Source organism: Sinocyclocheilus rhinocerous, unplaced genomic scaffold (genome assembly GCF_001515625.1).
Source record: "Sinocyclocheilus rhinocerous isolate Xijiao unplaced genomic scaffold, SAMN03320098_v1.1 scaffold625, whole genome shotgun sequence".
Taxonomy (NCBI): Eukaryota; Metazoa; Chordata; class Actinopteri; order Cypriniformes; family Cyprinidae; genus Sinocyclocheilus; species Sinocyclocheilus rhinocerous.
The window spans coordinates 588,655-602,141 of NW_015646350.1; the positions used below are offsets into that span (position 1 = coordinate 588,655).

The following is a 13,487-nucleotide window of genomic DNA, read 5'->3' on the forward strand; positions in this document are numbered from 1 at the left end:
GAAAAACAGAGTAAACTAATAAGAACTGCCCACAAAGCATTTTTGTGGCCATGGATTTGGTGAACGCTCCTCGGCATTCAAACATACTGCAACTTTCTCCAAGACATAAATGCTTTACAATAGATTGATCACTGCTAAGCTATATTTAACTACATCTGTGGTTAATACAAAGTGAAAAACGTCACTAAAAATTTCCGTTTTGTTTTTTTTCTGGCCCAAATCCATTAAAACCATGTATAAATATTTACAGAGTTTTCAGTTGAGGAATTTAAGTATTCATCCCAACTAGTGACTCTAATATCCATAATATGGCAAATATGCAAGAAAAACCACCAAAACAAAAACACTGGACTTCAGAAACAGCACGAGTGGAGCTAAAGCGGTTATCGCAAATAGGTACTAGAGGACCACTGGTATGGACCTACTGAGAGAGAAGGGCTGGCATTCCAGACATGCCCTTATTAAGAAAGCCACAGTGTCGCTAACACACTCTCTGTCCATCTCACTCTCTCTCTCTCTGGAGATCTGTTGTGTCACCCGCACCTCCGTCCTTCCCCTCCCGTCCTCTTCTCTCCTTCCCTCTCGCTTACGAGCACCCCAGTCCAAAAAAGGCCTGAAGAAAAGGGAAATCAAAGGGGGTGGGAGTGGGAGTGTGGGTTGCCTGACCAATTTAGGCATCCACTAAGGCTCAGGAAACACACAGAGCTCTCCCCAAGGACAATACTGCTGTTTTAGGTGTGCTGGGTTCATAACACAGCACTCCCGCTAGCCAATGCTATCTGGAAATAAACATCAAGACTTGGATAACATACTAGTTTCGAGGGCCAAAAAAAAAAACATAAATCACTGCACCAGCGAACAGCTTTATTAAATATTAGCTGAACCTGGACCTGAACTGAACCTGGAATCACACAGATTATTAAAGCTAAACATGAGTAATTCTGTCATTAGTCTTTCTCTTAAGGCATGTGAATTGTTGCGCGCTTATGTTTGGGTATTAAGTAAATATTGACCTTGGTTTCAAGCATGTTGCCTTATCTGTGAGCAGACATCATGAAAATATCACCTGCCGACACCAGCAGCGCTTGGCCTCTGAAGAGACATCAGGTTACAGAATCAAGTGACAAACCAAAAGCATCCAACACTCTTGATGGATAACCAGTGTTCATTAAAGAAGCATCTTGTCTAAACCTTTAACGCCACATTGTGTTATTATCAACACTTTGACAGAAATGTATTTGATCAAATTTGAAGAGACTTCTTGTTTGTGCTGAATGAATCTCAAGAAACCTCAAGAATGAAAGTCGGCTTCATATATTCACCCTAAAATCAATAAGAAAAAAAATAACATTGATATAACCTTCATGAAAATCAGTTAATATAGTTATATGCATTATTGTAATACAAAAAAATATATAATTGTATTAAATTATTTTATATTGTAGATGTACACTACTGTTCAAAACTTTGGAGTCAGTAAGATTTTGTTTAATTTTATATATTTTTTTAAAGAAATTAATTCTTTTATTCACCAAAGATGCATTCAACTGATCAGAAGTGACAGTAAAGACTTTAATAATGTTACAAAAGATTTATATCATATGAATGCTCTTCTTTTGAACCATCAAAGAATCTTGAAATAAATGTATCCCAGTTTCCACAAAAATATTAAGCAGCACAACTGTTTTCAACATCGATAATAATAATAAATCAGTATATTAGAATGATTTCTGAAGGATCATGTGACACTGAAGACTGGAGTAATGATGCTGAAAATTCAGCTTTACATCACAGAAATAAATTATATTTTACAATATATTCATATAGAAAAAAAACATTTAAAAAGCTTACTGACCCTAAACGTTTATGAGAGCAACACTTGACAAGGGCAAGACATTCTGGCACATTCGGAGCTAATCTTGTGCTGCTAGGTGGATAAATAACCATTATTTTATAGCGATTCACAAATTCAGTCTCAGTTTATCTGACAAGGGCTAAGCAGCACAGACGAGAGGCAGTTCTTGGAAAAACAGCTGCAATGCTTGTCAACAGGGAAAAGGCCTCATCAACAACCCTCCTCTTGCACACTCCACACCGACAAACACACACACACACACACACACACACACACACACACACACCCTTTCACAAAGAACAACAGGGCAACAAGTAGACGAGCAGCTGCTGCCCTAGATCGGATTACAGATAAGGACAGCATTTTAAGGCATAGGCAAGTTACGCTGAACTCACTGATGGTTTAATGGGTCATTAAGAGAATACATTAATCTAAATGCTGTTTTGACATCAGTTTAAAAGTGTTTTATTTCACCGGGCAACTTGACAACATCCTGCTAACACTGCCCAACATAGAGAAGTGCTTTGCCTGTTTTAGAGTATGATCTTCAAAAAACGTCTAAACCAAAATATCGAGGCTTTGAAGAAATACCTTAAAAAACATCTCCTAAAATCTTTCAGGAACACATTTGTGTCTAATCTGCACAGCATTCAAATATATTCATCAAATCTTCCAGGATAACCGAGTAAGCAGGACGGCTACAGCACTGACACGTCCAGAGAGCTGGCAGCCACGCAAAAAGCACTTTATGTATGGTAGGTGAAAGAATCTACATTGGACGCACAAAAGAGACAAAGACATGTTAAAAAGAGACAAGACTGAAGCGTCTCTCTCTTCCTTCCATGGAACCAACCCATGTCAAGCCTGTACAACCTGCTACTGCAGTTTAAGAGAATTCCAACCCCCCCCCTTCAAGGAGCATCATTTAAATTGACTGCATTTCTTCTCTTACTTACGAAAAGCTGGAGGCCAAGTATTATTTTCTTGCTTTCTCGTTTTTTTTTTGTCAACGTAAAAAAAAATATATATATAGTTGCTTTCTTGTGATCCTGACATAAACCCAAATAGTTATTTAACAGCAGCACTAATTAAAGTGTACCTTAGCCTTGGGAGTGCCATACTTTTGCTGTAGATTGATATCAAAATAAAAATACACAAATCATCATGAAGCTACTCGGTTCAGAATAAATAAAGCAGTAATTGATGTCATCAAATGACATTAGCCCACATGTAAAAGTCAGCAGCTATGGCGAATAAAAATCATAAACATGACACGTAAAAACATCAATAAGTTGTTGTATATATAAACTTATGTCTAATTTTATTTCAAACAGATGAGGAAAATAATGTGGGTTGAATCCAAGAAGCTAAAAGAATTTTAGAATTGTTGTCTGAGATGTCCGTCAATTGAAGGCACACCGCTCACGCTTCTGTATTGACAACTCTGTTGCTAGGCAGACACAAATAAAACATCTGTCTGTGATTGATATGATTTTATTGTTATTTTTGTCACAATGAACGCCCATTATATTTTGTTCTAACAGGTAACATTTTGGAAAGGAAACCTCAGAACTTAGAAACAGGAATGAAATTATACAGCTTTTGCTCATAACAAACTGAAATGAAAAACAATTCATTATTATTATTATTATTACTCTAATAAGCATAACAATATGTAGTACAAATAAATAACACAGTCAATGCTGAATTGCACTAAATAACTTTTATTGATAATTTTCACTACTGAATGAATTCTAAATATACAGTATTTGTAATCAACAATTATCAGAAATTGGATATCCGCCATATTGAATATTTTTGTCACAATGCTTTCTGAGATTGCCTTCTGTGTGAAGAGCATGTAATGCTGCTTTAGAGTTTGGCTGAATCAAGCTGTCTTGACAGGTAGCATAATTAATTTTCATACTTTAAGGACTAGGCCTATGTTCACCTATAGGTCTACAGTTCATAAAAAAAATAATTAAAAAAAAATCAGTCAACATTTTCTTACTCTCATGTTGTTCCAAACCTATAAGACTTCATCTTGGAAACACAAATAACAATAATTTGAATATTTTAAATGCACATAAATAGAGCTTATCAAACGTAGCAAACAGCTCAATCAAACTTTCTTAAAGGGGTCATAGGATGCCCATTTTCCACAAGTTGATATTATTCTTTAGAGTCTTAATGAAAAGTCTGTAACATAGTTTGGTTAAAATTTCTCAATGGTAGTGTAAAAAACACCTTTTTTTACCCTGTCAAAAACAGCTCTTTTCAGAGCACGCAGTTTTGTAGCATTTTCCTTTAAATGTTAATGAGCTCTGCTGACCCCGCCCCTCTCAGAGAGACTGTTTACTTTAGCCGCATTCATCGTGAAACTTGCTAATTAGCACATTATTAGGAAAGGCGATTTGCAAAGATTCATTAAAAAAACCTTACACTCACTTCTGTAGGTGAAGCTGAATCACGAATGATTAGCGCGAATATAGACGCATTTATGTAGATCGGGGGCACATTCCCTTCAAAAACGAACATAATCCACTGCGTCTTCAGCGGCTCTGTAGCATCCTATGACCCCTTTAACACGCAATGGCCAATGAGGGTTGTATTCGCAAGTCAAGCGAGCATCCGAGTTTACCATATTTGATAAGCTCCATGTATGTGCACGGATCAATTGGAGTAAAAGCCCAAATTAAATTTGTTCATTAAAGTGATTGTGTCTCTTCAGAATACTTGGATTCAACTGCTTAATTCATATGGATTACTTTCATGATGTCTTTGTGAACTTTTTGAAGCATGAAAGTTTTGGTTTTGTGAAATTTCAATGGATGGACAAAAACGTTGAAAGAATATATTAATAATATATGAATAATTCATTTGTGTTTTGAAGATGAATGAAAGTATTGTGGGTTTGGAATGAAACGATGGCAAGTAAATGATGACAGACTTTTCATTTTTGGGTAAGCCTTCGCTTTAAAATGCTGTATAGATTTTAGAACAAAGCATCAGTCTCTATATCTGCCAGTGGGCACCTTCAAAAATGCCCTCCGAATAGACCTTTAGCCAGAAAACTGAACTTGAATTCTTCCATATGGCTAAGAAAACAATGCAGTTATACGCCACATGTTGAAAGAATCCATCACACATGTCTAAGTCCAAACTAAAACGACTAACACCGGATGATCAACAGGAAATTTATACAACGAGTGACAATTTTGAAGTCTGGATTTACAGACGTACCACACCTGACCTCCACGCCCCAGGTGCTGAGACGCACAAAAACGGGTCAACCCTAAAATCTAGCCCTAAGGACGACAGAACTACTCGTGTAGATCAGTAAGTCGTCGTTCCTCACACAGAGTGCGGGGTCTGAAGCACAAAGAACCCACTGCAGTGCTATTTAAAGCAGTGAGCTCACCAAACACACTTGTCATGTTTTGCAGGCCCTCTTGAAGCTTCACAGCCAGTGTTGAGAAAATTCCCAGTCTTATGTTCACAGAGAAATCAAAATACAATGTAAATCTGAAAACATTCTATATTCTATTGTTTGTTTATTGTTTGCACCGTTAAATAATTTAGTGGCTGATGATCACTGAATATTCTGTCGGGATAAAGTCAAATGGGGAGCATTTAGAGAAGAGTACTTCAACAAGTGTTCTGAAGGAAACGTCTGGAGTAATTTATTTTTCTTGGCACCACTGTTACAGTCTGTCACATTTGTTACATGAAATTCTCCTCTGATTGCTCACCGTAACCTTACACGTCCTGAAAAACCTGTTCAATCTCTGCACGGCGAAACTGAAGGGGCGCGTTGATCTGACACGTGTGATGACTGAACCAAGATGCACGAGATCTGAAATGAATTAAAAGACTGTTTCTGATGAATGGGATTATTACACTCCCTCTGACAGCTGTAACTGAATCATACTGATCGTTTTACGCACTATAGCCATTATAATTCAAGACAGAAAAAACACTAAGCAGTCTAATTTAGTCATGAATAGGCTGGGTTTTATGAGTTATTTTTACAGGCTTAAAGCTAAATTAGCCTACATAAAAAACAAAGACGCTGCCAATATTACATGAATTCTTAACAATCTTTTTTTCTTGACACACATTTATACACTTTCAACTTTTTAGAGCATGATTTAAACTTCTTGAAGTTTATTCTAGAATCATAAACCGTGGTTTTAAATGCTTTTATGGATTACACATCATAGAGTTGCCCTGTTTTTAATAACTAAATGAAACATAATTATGCATTTGAAGACAAAATGGTTTTGGACAGCTTAGATCAAGTCGTGTAGAATGGAATGATTTCCATTTATTTACAAAGATCTAGGTACATTTCTACTTTTGATAATTCTATTACATATTATATATTAATTATATATTAAAACATAAAAAAAACTTTACATATATTAAATTCATATATTGACGGTACACACATACTTGTCAGTTTAGTTAAAAATTCTTATTTGTTCTCCATTAGAAAATATTTGGAGATAAGCAATGAAACCATAATTAAATGTGATTAAAATCATTTGCTCCACTTGAATTAGTAGTAGGCTACAAACTTTCTCATACTCATACATTATTCATATTCCACTGGTGCAAGTTTGTATTGGAATATCAGCAATAAGTTTACATCTGTAAAGCCAGGTGTGTGAGTGTGCGATGCAGCATCAATGAAGCAGCTCCGAAAAAATGCCAAAAATGAGAATTATGTAAAAACTTGCGCAATGACCGCAAGAAACAAAGGCGCGCAATAAGAGTTTTGCACTTACCTTAAAAGCAAACCTCTGCTCTACTGTGGGCAAAAAGGGAATTCAGGCTTTATGTAATGAGCTCATTTACAAATGCAAACCACGCTGATGTTTTTGAAGAAATATTTCTCCTGATTTGACAGTAAACCTGGAATGTGAAGTATGGCTTCGGTATGAAATCACGGCGAACCCGAGCGGAGCGCTGGAGGAGGAGTCATGAAGGAGGAGGGCGTCAAATCTCCACCCCACTCAAACTTCACGAGCAAATCTCACGCGTGGGGATCAGTTGAGATGCGCTCATTGGCTATGTAGACTGCATTTTTGGGTATGACTGGTACTTTCCTAACTGACTCTAACTGGGCATCATAAAAGTGATAAATAAATAAATAAATAAATAGCACGTTTTATTTGGCTTCATTTCTTTTAGGCTCCACTTATAGCCTAACTAATGGATTAATTATCCAACTTGATAAACGCAATATTATATTTTATTTATTTAAATTATTTTTTTTTTTTTACAGTAGCTTTGAAGTGCATAATGCTCAAAGGAAGAATTTAGAGTGTCAGACTCGTGTATTTGGCCACAGTTGAAGAATGCACATGTAGAAAAAAATTTACATTTTCACTTTATATTACAAAATTAATACTGGAGAGGACGTGTTGAGGACTAAACATATTCAAACAAGTGAGAAGGCCCATGCAAGTGTGTGAATTCTCACAGCAGTCTGTTTTTATATATATATATTTGAGTCCATAAAGCCTCGTTGAAACAACACCACCCTAAGGACAACTTATTCATCATGAAGTAGTTTAATGTTTGTGTGGACAATTTTGTTGTCGTTTGCAGCTGCACATTTACCCTCCAGCTTGTTTAAAAAAAAAAACACAAACCCCCCCCCCAGGAAACAGTAGTATTTATTAATATTTACTTTGGAGATCTCTGATAATTCTTCAAAAGTGGGCAAAATATGATATTTTAGACAGGTATGTGTCATGATGTGTTATAGTATCTTTCATGCATTTTTTTATGCATCTGTAATGCATTCATAAAAACGGGTTATAAAATTTATAAAGAAGCACATATCCTTGATTGATCCTTGCATGGACAGAATAAATAAAGAAATATAGATAGAATAAATAAATAATAAAATAAATAATTATTAATGAACAAAACAAATCACTTTGTTTTAAGAGAAGGATATATAAAGGCATGCACATTTGAACAAAAACAGTTTGATACTATAATTTGAGTAAACACTCTAAGCCATTTTTGCACAACATTTTTAAAAATGACTTTTAAAATGCACACGCATGTATATTTGCACATGTTTTGCACCTCAGATATTTCAGAGAAAAGTATACATTGCACTGATCATTTACCTTTATTATTATAATAATAAAAAAAATCGTTCATAAATCTCAGTACAACAGAAAACATAACCAAACAATTTCCAGTCACTTTCAGTCATTTTATGTAGCTTGCATTACATACATGCATGCACATATCAATGCAGCAAACGTGTATGCAACACCCAGCTTTGGTATCAGTTTCTGTTCTGTATCCAGGATAAGTGTATCCTAATCACATTCAGGCACAGTGGAAATCATAAAAAATGATTTCCCACATTATCAAATAGCACAACTTCCTTCATCTTCCTTCCAGATGATGAAGATATCCTGTGTTGATTGCAAAGATTTGACTCTTTTGAGCCTTGTGTTCATTCGCAGGCCAGTTTGCCATCAAAACTGGACAGAGCGATGGCAAAGGCTTGCACCGCACACATGGGGTAATTATAGTCCAGAGTGAACATATCGTCTGCTACCCTTCCAAACTGCATCACAATGTAGCTATCTGAAAATAAAAGCATTTACAGTCAGGATAGTTTTTATATTCATGCCATAGTAACATCTGAGCACAATTTCAGCACAATATGGAATTATCAATGCAACATATGCTAGGAAAAGTCCAATTTCATACTTGTGCCATTTTATTCTATTGTAAAGTTGTAATGTTTTTGCGGAATCCCAGTTGAAGAGGTATATATTTGTCAGTATCACTCACTGTCTTTGCTGTGGACGATCTGGAAGTTCTTGACAGAGGCCTGTGTGACCCGACCAGAGAAGTTGAGGATATAGGAAGCGGTGTCATCATTCCAAACTGGAGTTTTGTTGTGGAGTTCAATCAGGTTGTCCATCTGCCTGTTTTGGTAGCGCATAAGTATACTGTCGTTGTCCTAACGGTGAAATAACAGAGTTGTTGTGCATGAATGATTTGGTCGTTGCAGTGAGTATTGCAATTGAGTTTCTAAGTTAGCTGAACTGCCTAACTAGTCATCATTTTTGGGACATCATGGGTTATAGTAAGGGACCGTTCACAGAGAACGCATTTTAGCATGTAAATACATTTCTTTTCCATTGTTTTTCTATGCAAATATGCACATATTTGACCACTGCGCTCGCATCTTTTGCAACATCTCACGAATGACACATTCTAAAAATGTGGCGCTTACTTTAAAAGACGTTAAATATAGTTAAAGTTGCTTTTTCATTCAACTGCCCTGCGTCTCACATGTTTACACACATTCTGTGTGTATTTGCTAAAGCAACCATGCCATTTTAGCTTGATTCTCCAAATCTTCAAGCTATTGTATTGTGACATGTTTGACAGGTCTTATACACGAGTGTTTCATATCGCAAGTGCAATCAATGCTGTACCAGGTGCGCTACCGAGCACGTTTACCACATAAGAAAAGCCAAACATATGGAGCTGGTTATGTGATGCAAACATCACATTTTTTAGTTTACAAATCATGTGCCATGGTAAAAGTCTTTTGAGGTCATAATACAGTGTTGTGCAATGAAACATGAGTCTTTATTAATCGATAATCTGCCCCTGTAACAATGATTTGTGTGAAAAAGAATAAAAGTGGTTGGTGTTTTACTGCCACTATAGCGTTCATTTCAGCTGGAAACTGCAGTGAGTTTTTATGTTTTTGGAGTTTTGGAGCACATTTTTCCAATGAGCCGATGTTGTGAATTTATTTTCTTGCCTTTGTTGTTGCATGTCAGAGTTAGATATAGCAGTACGTTAGTAACTGAACTCACCTTTCGTGGACATATCGGCACTCGCTCATTGTCGTCATCCATGCCTGGGATGATCACAGTCATTTTTCTGAGCCCTTTAAACCCCAACACATTTGTCTCCTGGACAGAAACACCCATATCTACTTTAAAACTTCTGACAGATTTTTTTAACCTCCAGGATGACTGTTGTGGAAATGAAGTTAGCACTTACGTAAATGATAGCTGCTAGCTCTTGCCGGGCATTAGACATGTCCCTGAGGGCACGATCAGGGTTGAGACCGTTGTCAAACACTGTGAATTTGGTACCCATGAGATTGGACCTAAAGAGATAACAAACCACAAATCAAAGAAGAAAGCGCAATGGCTCAGCAATCATGCATACTTATTTTGGTACATTTTATATCATGCAAGTTACCTAAACTTTCAGATAAAATTTTCTCCAGTCCGTGACAGGTCAGTGGCATCTATGGATATCAAATAATTTGACGTTGCACTCTTTTTTCTTTTTCGACCAGCCAATAGGAAAACCTGCAGGATGGGGTGGAAGATTATCTCAAGCTAGTCATTAATTTGTGTTGGCGATTTATGAGAGCCGTGCATTTTAACTATCCTCTCATTCGCTAGAAAACCTTGTAGAATTGTCTGAAGTTCTACATGAGTTTGACTTAAAAGTGAGAGCAAGTCACCTTCTTGTCATTGTCTAAATGGAGGTAATAGGTGGGGTCGAAGCCTCTGTCCATGCCACGCTTGTCTCGCATTACTTTACACTTGATGGTGATTCCCTGAGGTGCAGGCAGAAGAACAAACTCCTCAAGGTCATCGAACTCAATCTCCGGTGATGGAGGCTTCTCCTCCTGTCACAAAAAAGATAATACTGTTCAGATTATACATTCTTTCCCTCAGGATGACACTGCCTCAGTTTACAGGAGTCTTACCTTTTTACTTTTCCTCCCTTTGCCTTTCTCCTTTCTGGGCATTTCTGTATCCTCATCATCACTTTCATCTGATTTAGCAGTGTCTACAACGACAAGCTTTAATGTTGATATACGAACAGTGTGATAAAATGAAAATGATTTTGTCTTTTGTTTGTTTTTTTGTAGTTACAAGAAATGTGATTTTTTTCAAAGTCCAAAAAGACCATTTACGTACATTACATGGCCCAAAAAGCTTGTTTCAAAACAATTACATTTCTGTCAGAAATAGATCATGACAGTGTTAAAGATACTGTTGTTGCATCCAGAAGATAACAATGTTATTAGTCTAGTTTGTGTATTACAATAAGCATAACATATGAATTAAGTCTAGAAATAAGTTATGCTGTGTCTGGCTGTGGGGAAGCACATGTGCTTAGAGTTCTTGAGCTTTTGTCCAAATGTTTCTAACAAACGGTTAAAGTTTTCTGTGCGAAGAGGGCGTTTAAGCTTAGTCTTTCACTTACTCTTTTTCTTGTTGTTCTTCTCTTTGTCCTTATTACTCTTGTCTTTTTTCTTGTCTTTGTCTCCTGCAGCCTGAAACATGGAGGTGGAGTTGGCAGTGGATTTCTTTTTGCTCTCGCTGAGTTTAGTGTCTGGCTCACTCTCATCACTGTCCGACTTGTGGGCTGGAGCAGATGCTTACACGATTCCATTAATAACTATTTTTCATTATTAATTCTTTTTTTTATCACTTTTCAATTCATTTTAATTTTCTTCTTAATTTTTTCCCCAGGCATTTTTTATTAAATCACCATAAATTAAAATACTACCATTATGTATAAATACTTACAAATTTAAATTATACATCTTTGTTTCAAATATGACCCAGGCATGTTCTTGGCAGTCTTTGTGAGATTCACAATAGTTGTCTTTAGCAATACTATCATTAATGTACAGTGTTTTAAGAAAAGTCAAATTACCTTTCTTTTTTGTGATGAAATCTGGTTTATTTCCATTTATCTGAAACTTAGAAGCTGGCACCTTTTTAGCCTTGGTCGTCTTTCGTTTGCTTTCTGATTCACCTTTACTCTCTGCAGAGATTAAATGGTGAATTAAGAATGAGATATCTCAGTATTTTCCTCTACGGTGGCTTGCCTACAACAAATCTACGAGTTGATGTATGAGTCACTGAAACTAACAGAGTTCGTTCACAGGGTATTTAGCTGAGAGTCCTTATGTGATCGTCAAGTTAGGACCGGTTCCCAGAACTCCCTGGGGTTATTCAGGTGTGCCAGCTCCAGATAATCAGCACAGCTTCCAGCTGAAGAGCAGCATCTTTCAATATGGAAATTATGCTGCTAATGCCTCAATACATAGAGGACAACCAGAGAGTTTCCAGTTTGAATGTCAAAACAGCGATAGCTCAGTCCCATTGATTGTAATGCCTGTGTCTTTCCTCCACCCACAATCATTGTTAAACTTTTGAAACATGCTCATCACACATTAAACTTGCTCAAATGTTTAATAAAACCTGAACGCGTGCCCCTGAGGAGCCCCAGAGGAGGTCATCTGTGAAGGTTTTCACTCATCTAGGTCATTGCTGAATGCCTGCTAAAATGAATTAGTTAGCAGCTGGACTTTGTTTTCCATTTGTTGAAGTCGTTTCTCCACTTATCCGAGTGGCTTGATCAGACACCCCCCGAGGAGCTCACCTTCTGTCTATTAACAACACGAAAAAAATTAGGCCAAGTCTTTACAAGACGAACAAATGAATCCCTAAAAGCATAACTGAAAACAAGAGTCAAATTCACTTGAAAGTCCCCCACTTCAGCTCATAGATAAAGCGGAGTGGTGATCTTTAAGAAAGCTCTGCCGTATTGTTCTGGCTAATCTTCTTAGCTCACGAGATCTAGTGCTAATCCTCTTCCTGAGCAGCAAACCCCCATGCATGTGTACATAACGACATTAAGAGTTGCTCACACTGAAGCCATTGTCTAACACTTTCCTCTGACTCGATACCTAATGTGGTTTGCTCTGGGGGAATAACAAACTAAAAAACCAAAAGCTTCAGGATTTATGTTTTCAGAGACCAAAAATACTCTCGATATACTCTTGGAAAACACTCCCAACCCCCCAGTAAAGTTCAAAGGGACTCTTATAATAACATAAATGCTGCTTGACTGTTGAAACTAATGGACCAAAGCTCAAAATGAACCTTGGCCTCGCTCATTAGCATGCATTCAAGTGTGAATAGGCTCAGCTGACCTTTGGCCTTTGATTTCTTTTCTTTGGTGCCAGCAGGGGAGCTCTCTTTGGTGGTTCTCTTCATAGTTTTCTTCTGTGAGGTCTCCTCTTCGTCGTCCTCCTCCTCTTCATCATCATCAGAATCTGAGACATCAATATTGAAGGACAAATGATAAGGCAATGAAATATATCCTAAAACTGGTCCTGCTGAACACATTCTTGGTCTGTGCATGTTATTTCAAGGGGAATATGTAATTTTTAATTACAAATGTGCCTTTTAAATGACCTCCCTCTTTCGCTTAAAGGGTTAGTTCACCCAAAAATGAAAATTAGCCCATAAATTACTCACCCTCAAGTCATCCTAGGTGTATATGACTTTCTTCTTTCAGACGAATCCAGTCGGAGTTATATTAAAAATTGTCTTTGATCTTTCAAGCTCTGTCGTTGTACTCAGCGGGTGTTGCATTCCTTCGGTTCAAATGACGTGAAATAAAAAGCACCCTTCCACAAAAAAAAAAGTGTCTCACACAGCTCCGGGGGGTGAACAAAGGCCTCCTGTAGCGAATCGATGCGTTTTTGTAAGAAAAATATCCATATTCAAAACATAATAATCACTTGAAT

At 37.0% G+C, this 13,487-nt stretch overlaps 2 protein-coding genes across 4 annotated transcripts in view; both read right to left on the reverse strand.

Annotated features, from left to right (window-relative positions):
* LOC107707383 (transcriptional enhancer factor TEF-5-like) overlaps nucleotides 1–6,800 on the reverse strand; it is a 43,089-nt gene extending 36,289 nt beyond the window's left edge. For all 3 annotated transcript variants that reach the window (XM_016511380.1, XM_016511376.1, XM_016511378.1), the window contains exon 1: nucleotides 6,646–6,800. The gene's annotated coding sequence lies outside the window, so the exon portion shown is untranslated. The remainder of the gene's footprint in view (nucleotides 1–6,645) is intronic.
* Nucleotides 6,801–7,961: 1,161 nt separating this feature from the next.
* LOC107707386 (tubby-related protein 1) overlaps nucleotides 7,962–13,487 on the reverse strand; it is a 13,131-nt gene continuing 7,605 nt past the window's right edge. The window contains 10 exon segments of the mRNA XM_074560057.1: nucleotides 7,962–8,476; nucleotides 8,687–8,858; nucleotides 9,730–9,828; nucleotides 9,920–10,028; nucleotides 10,124–10,236; nucleotides 10,395–10,562; nucleotides 10,644–10,726; nucleotides 11,147–11,320; nucleotides 11,603–11,713; nucleotides 12,888–13,010. Of these exon segments, the coding sequence (XP_074416158.1) occupies nucleotides 8,343–8,476; nucleotides 8,687–8,858; nucleotides 9,730–9,828; nucleotides 9,920–10,028; nucleotides 10,124–10,236; nucleotides 10,395–10,562; nucleotides 10,644–10,726; nucleotides 11,147–11,320; nucleotides 11,603–11,713; nucleotides 12,888–13,010 (1,286 nt within the window). The 3' untranslated portion in view covers nucleotides 7,962–8,342.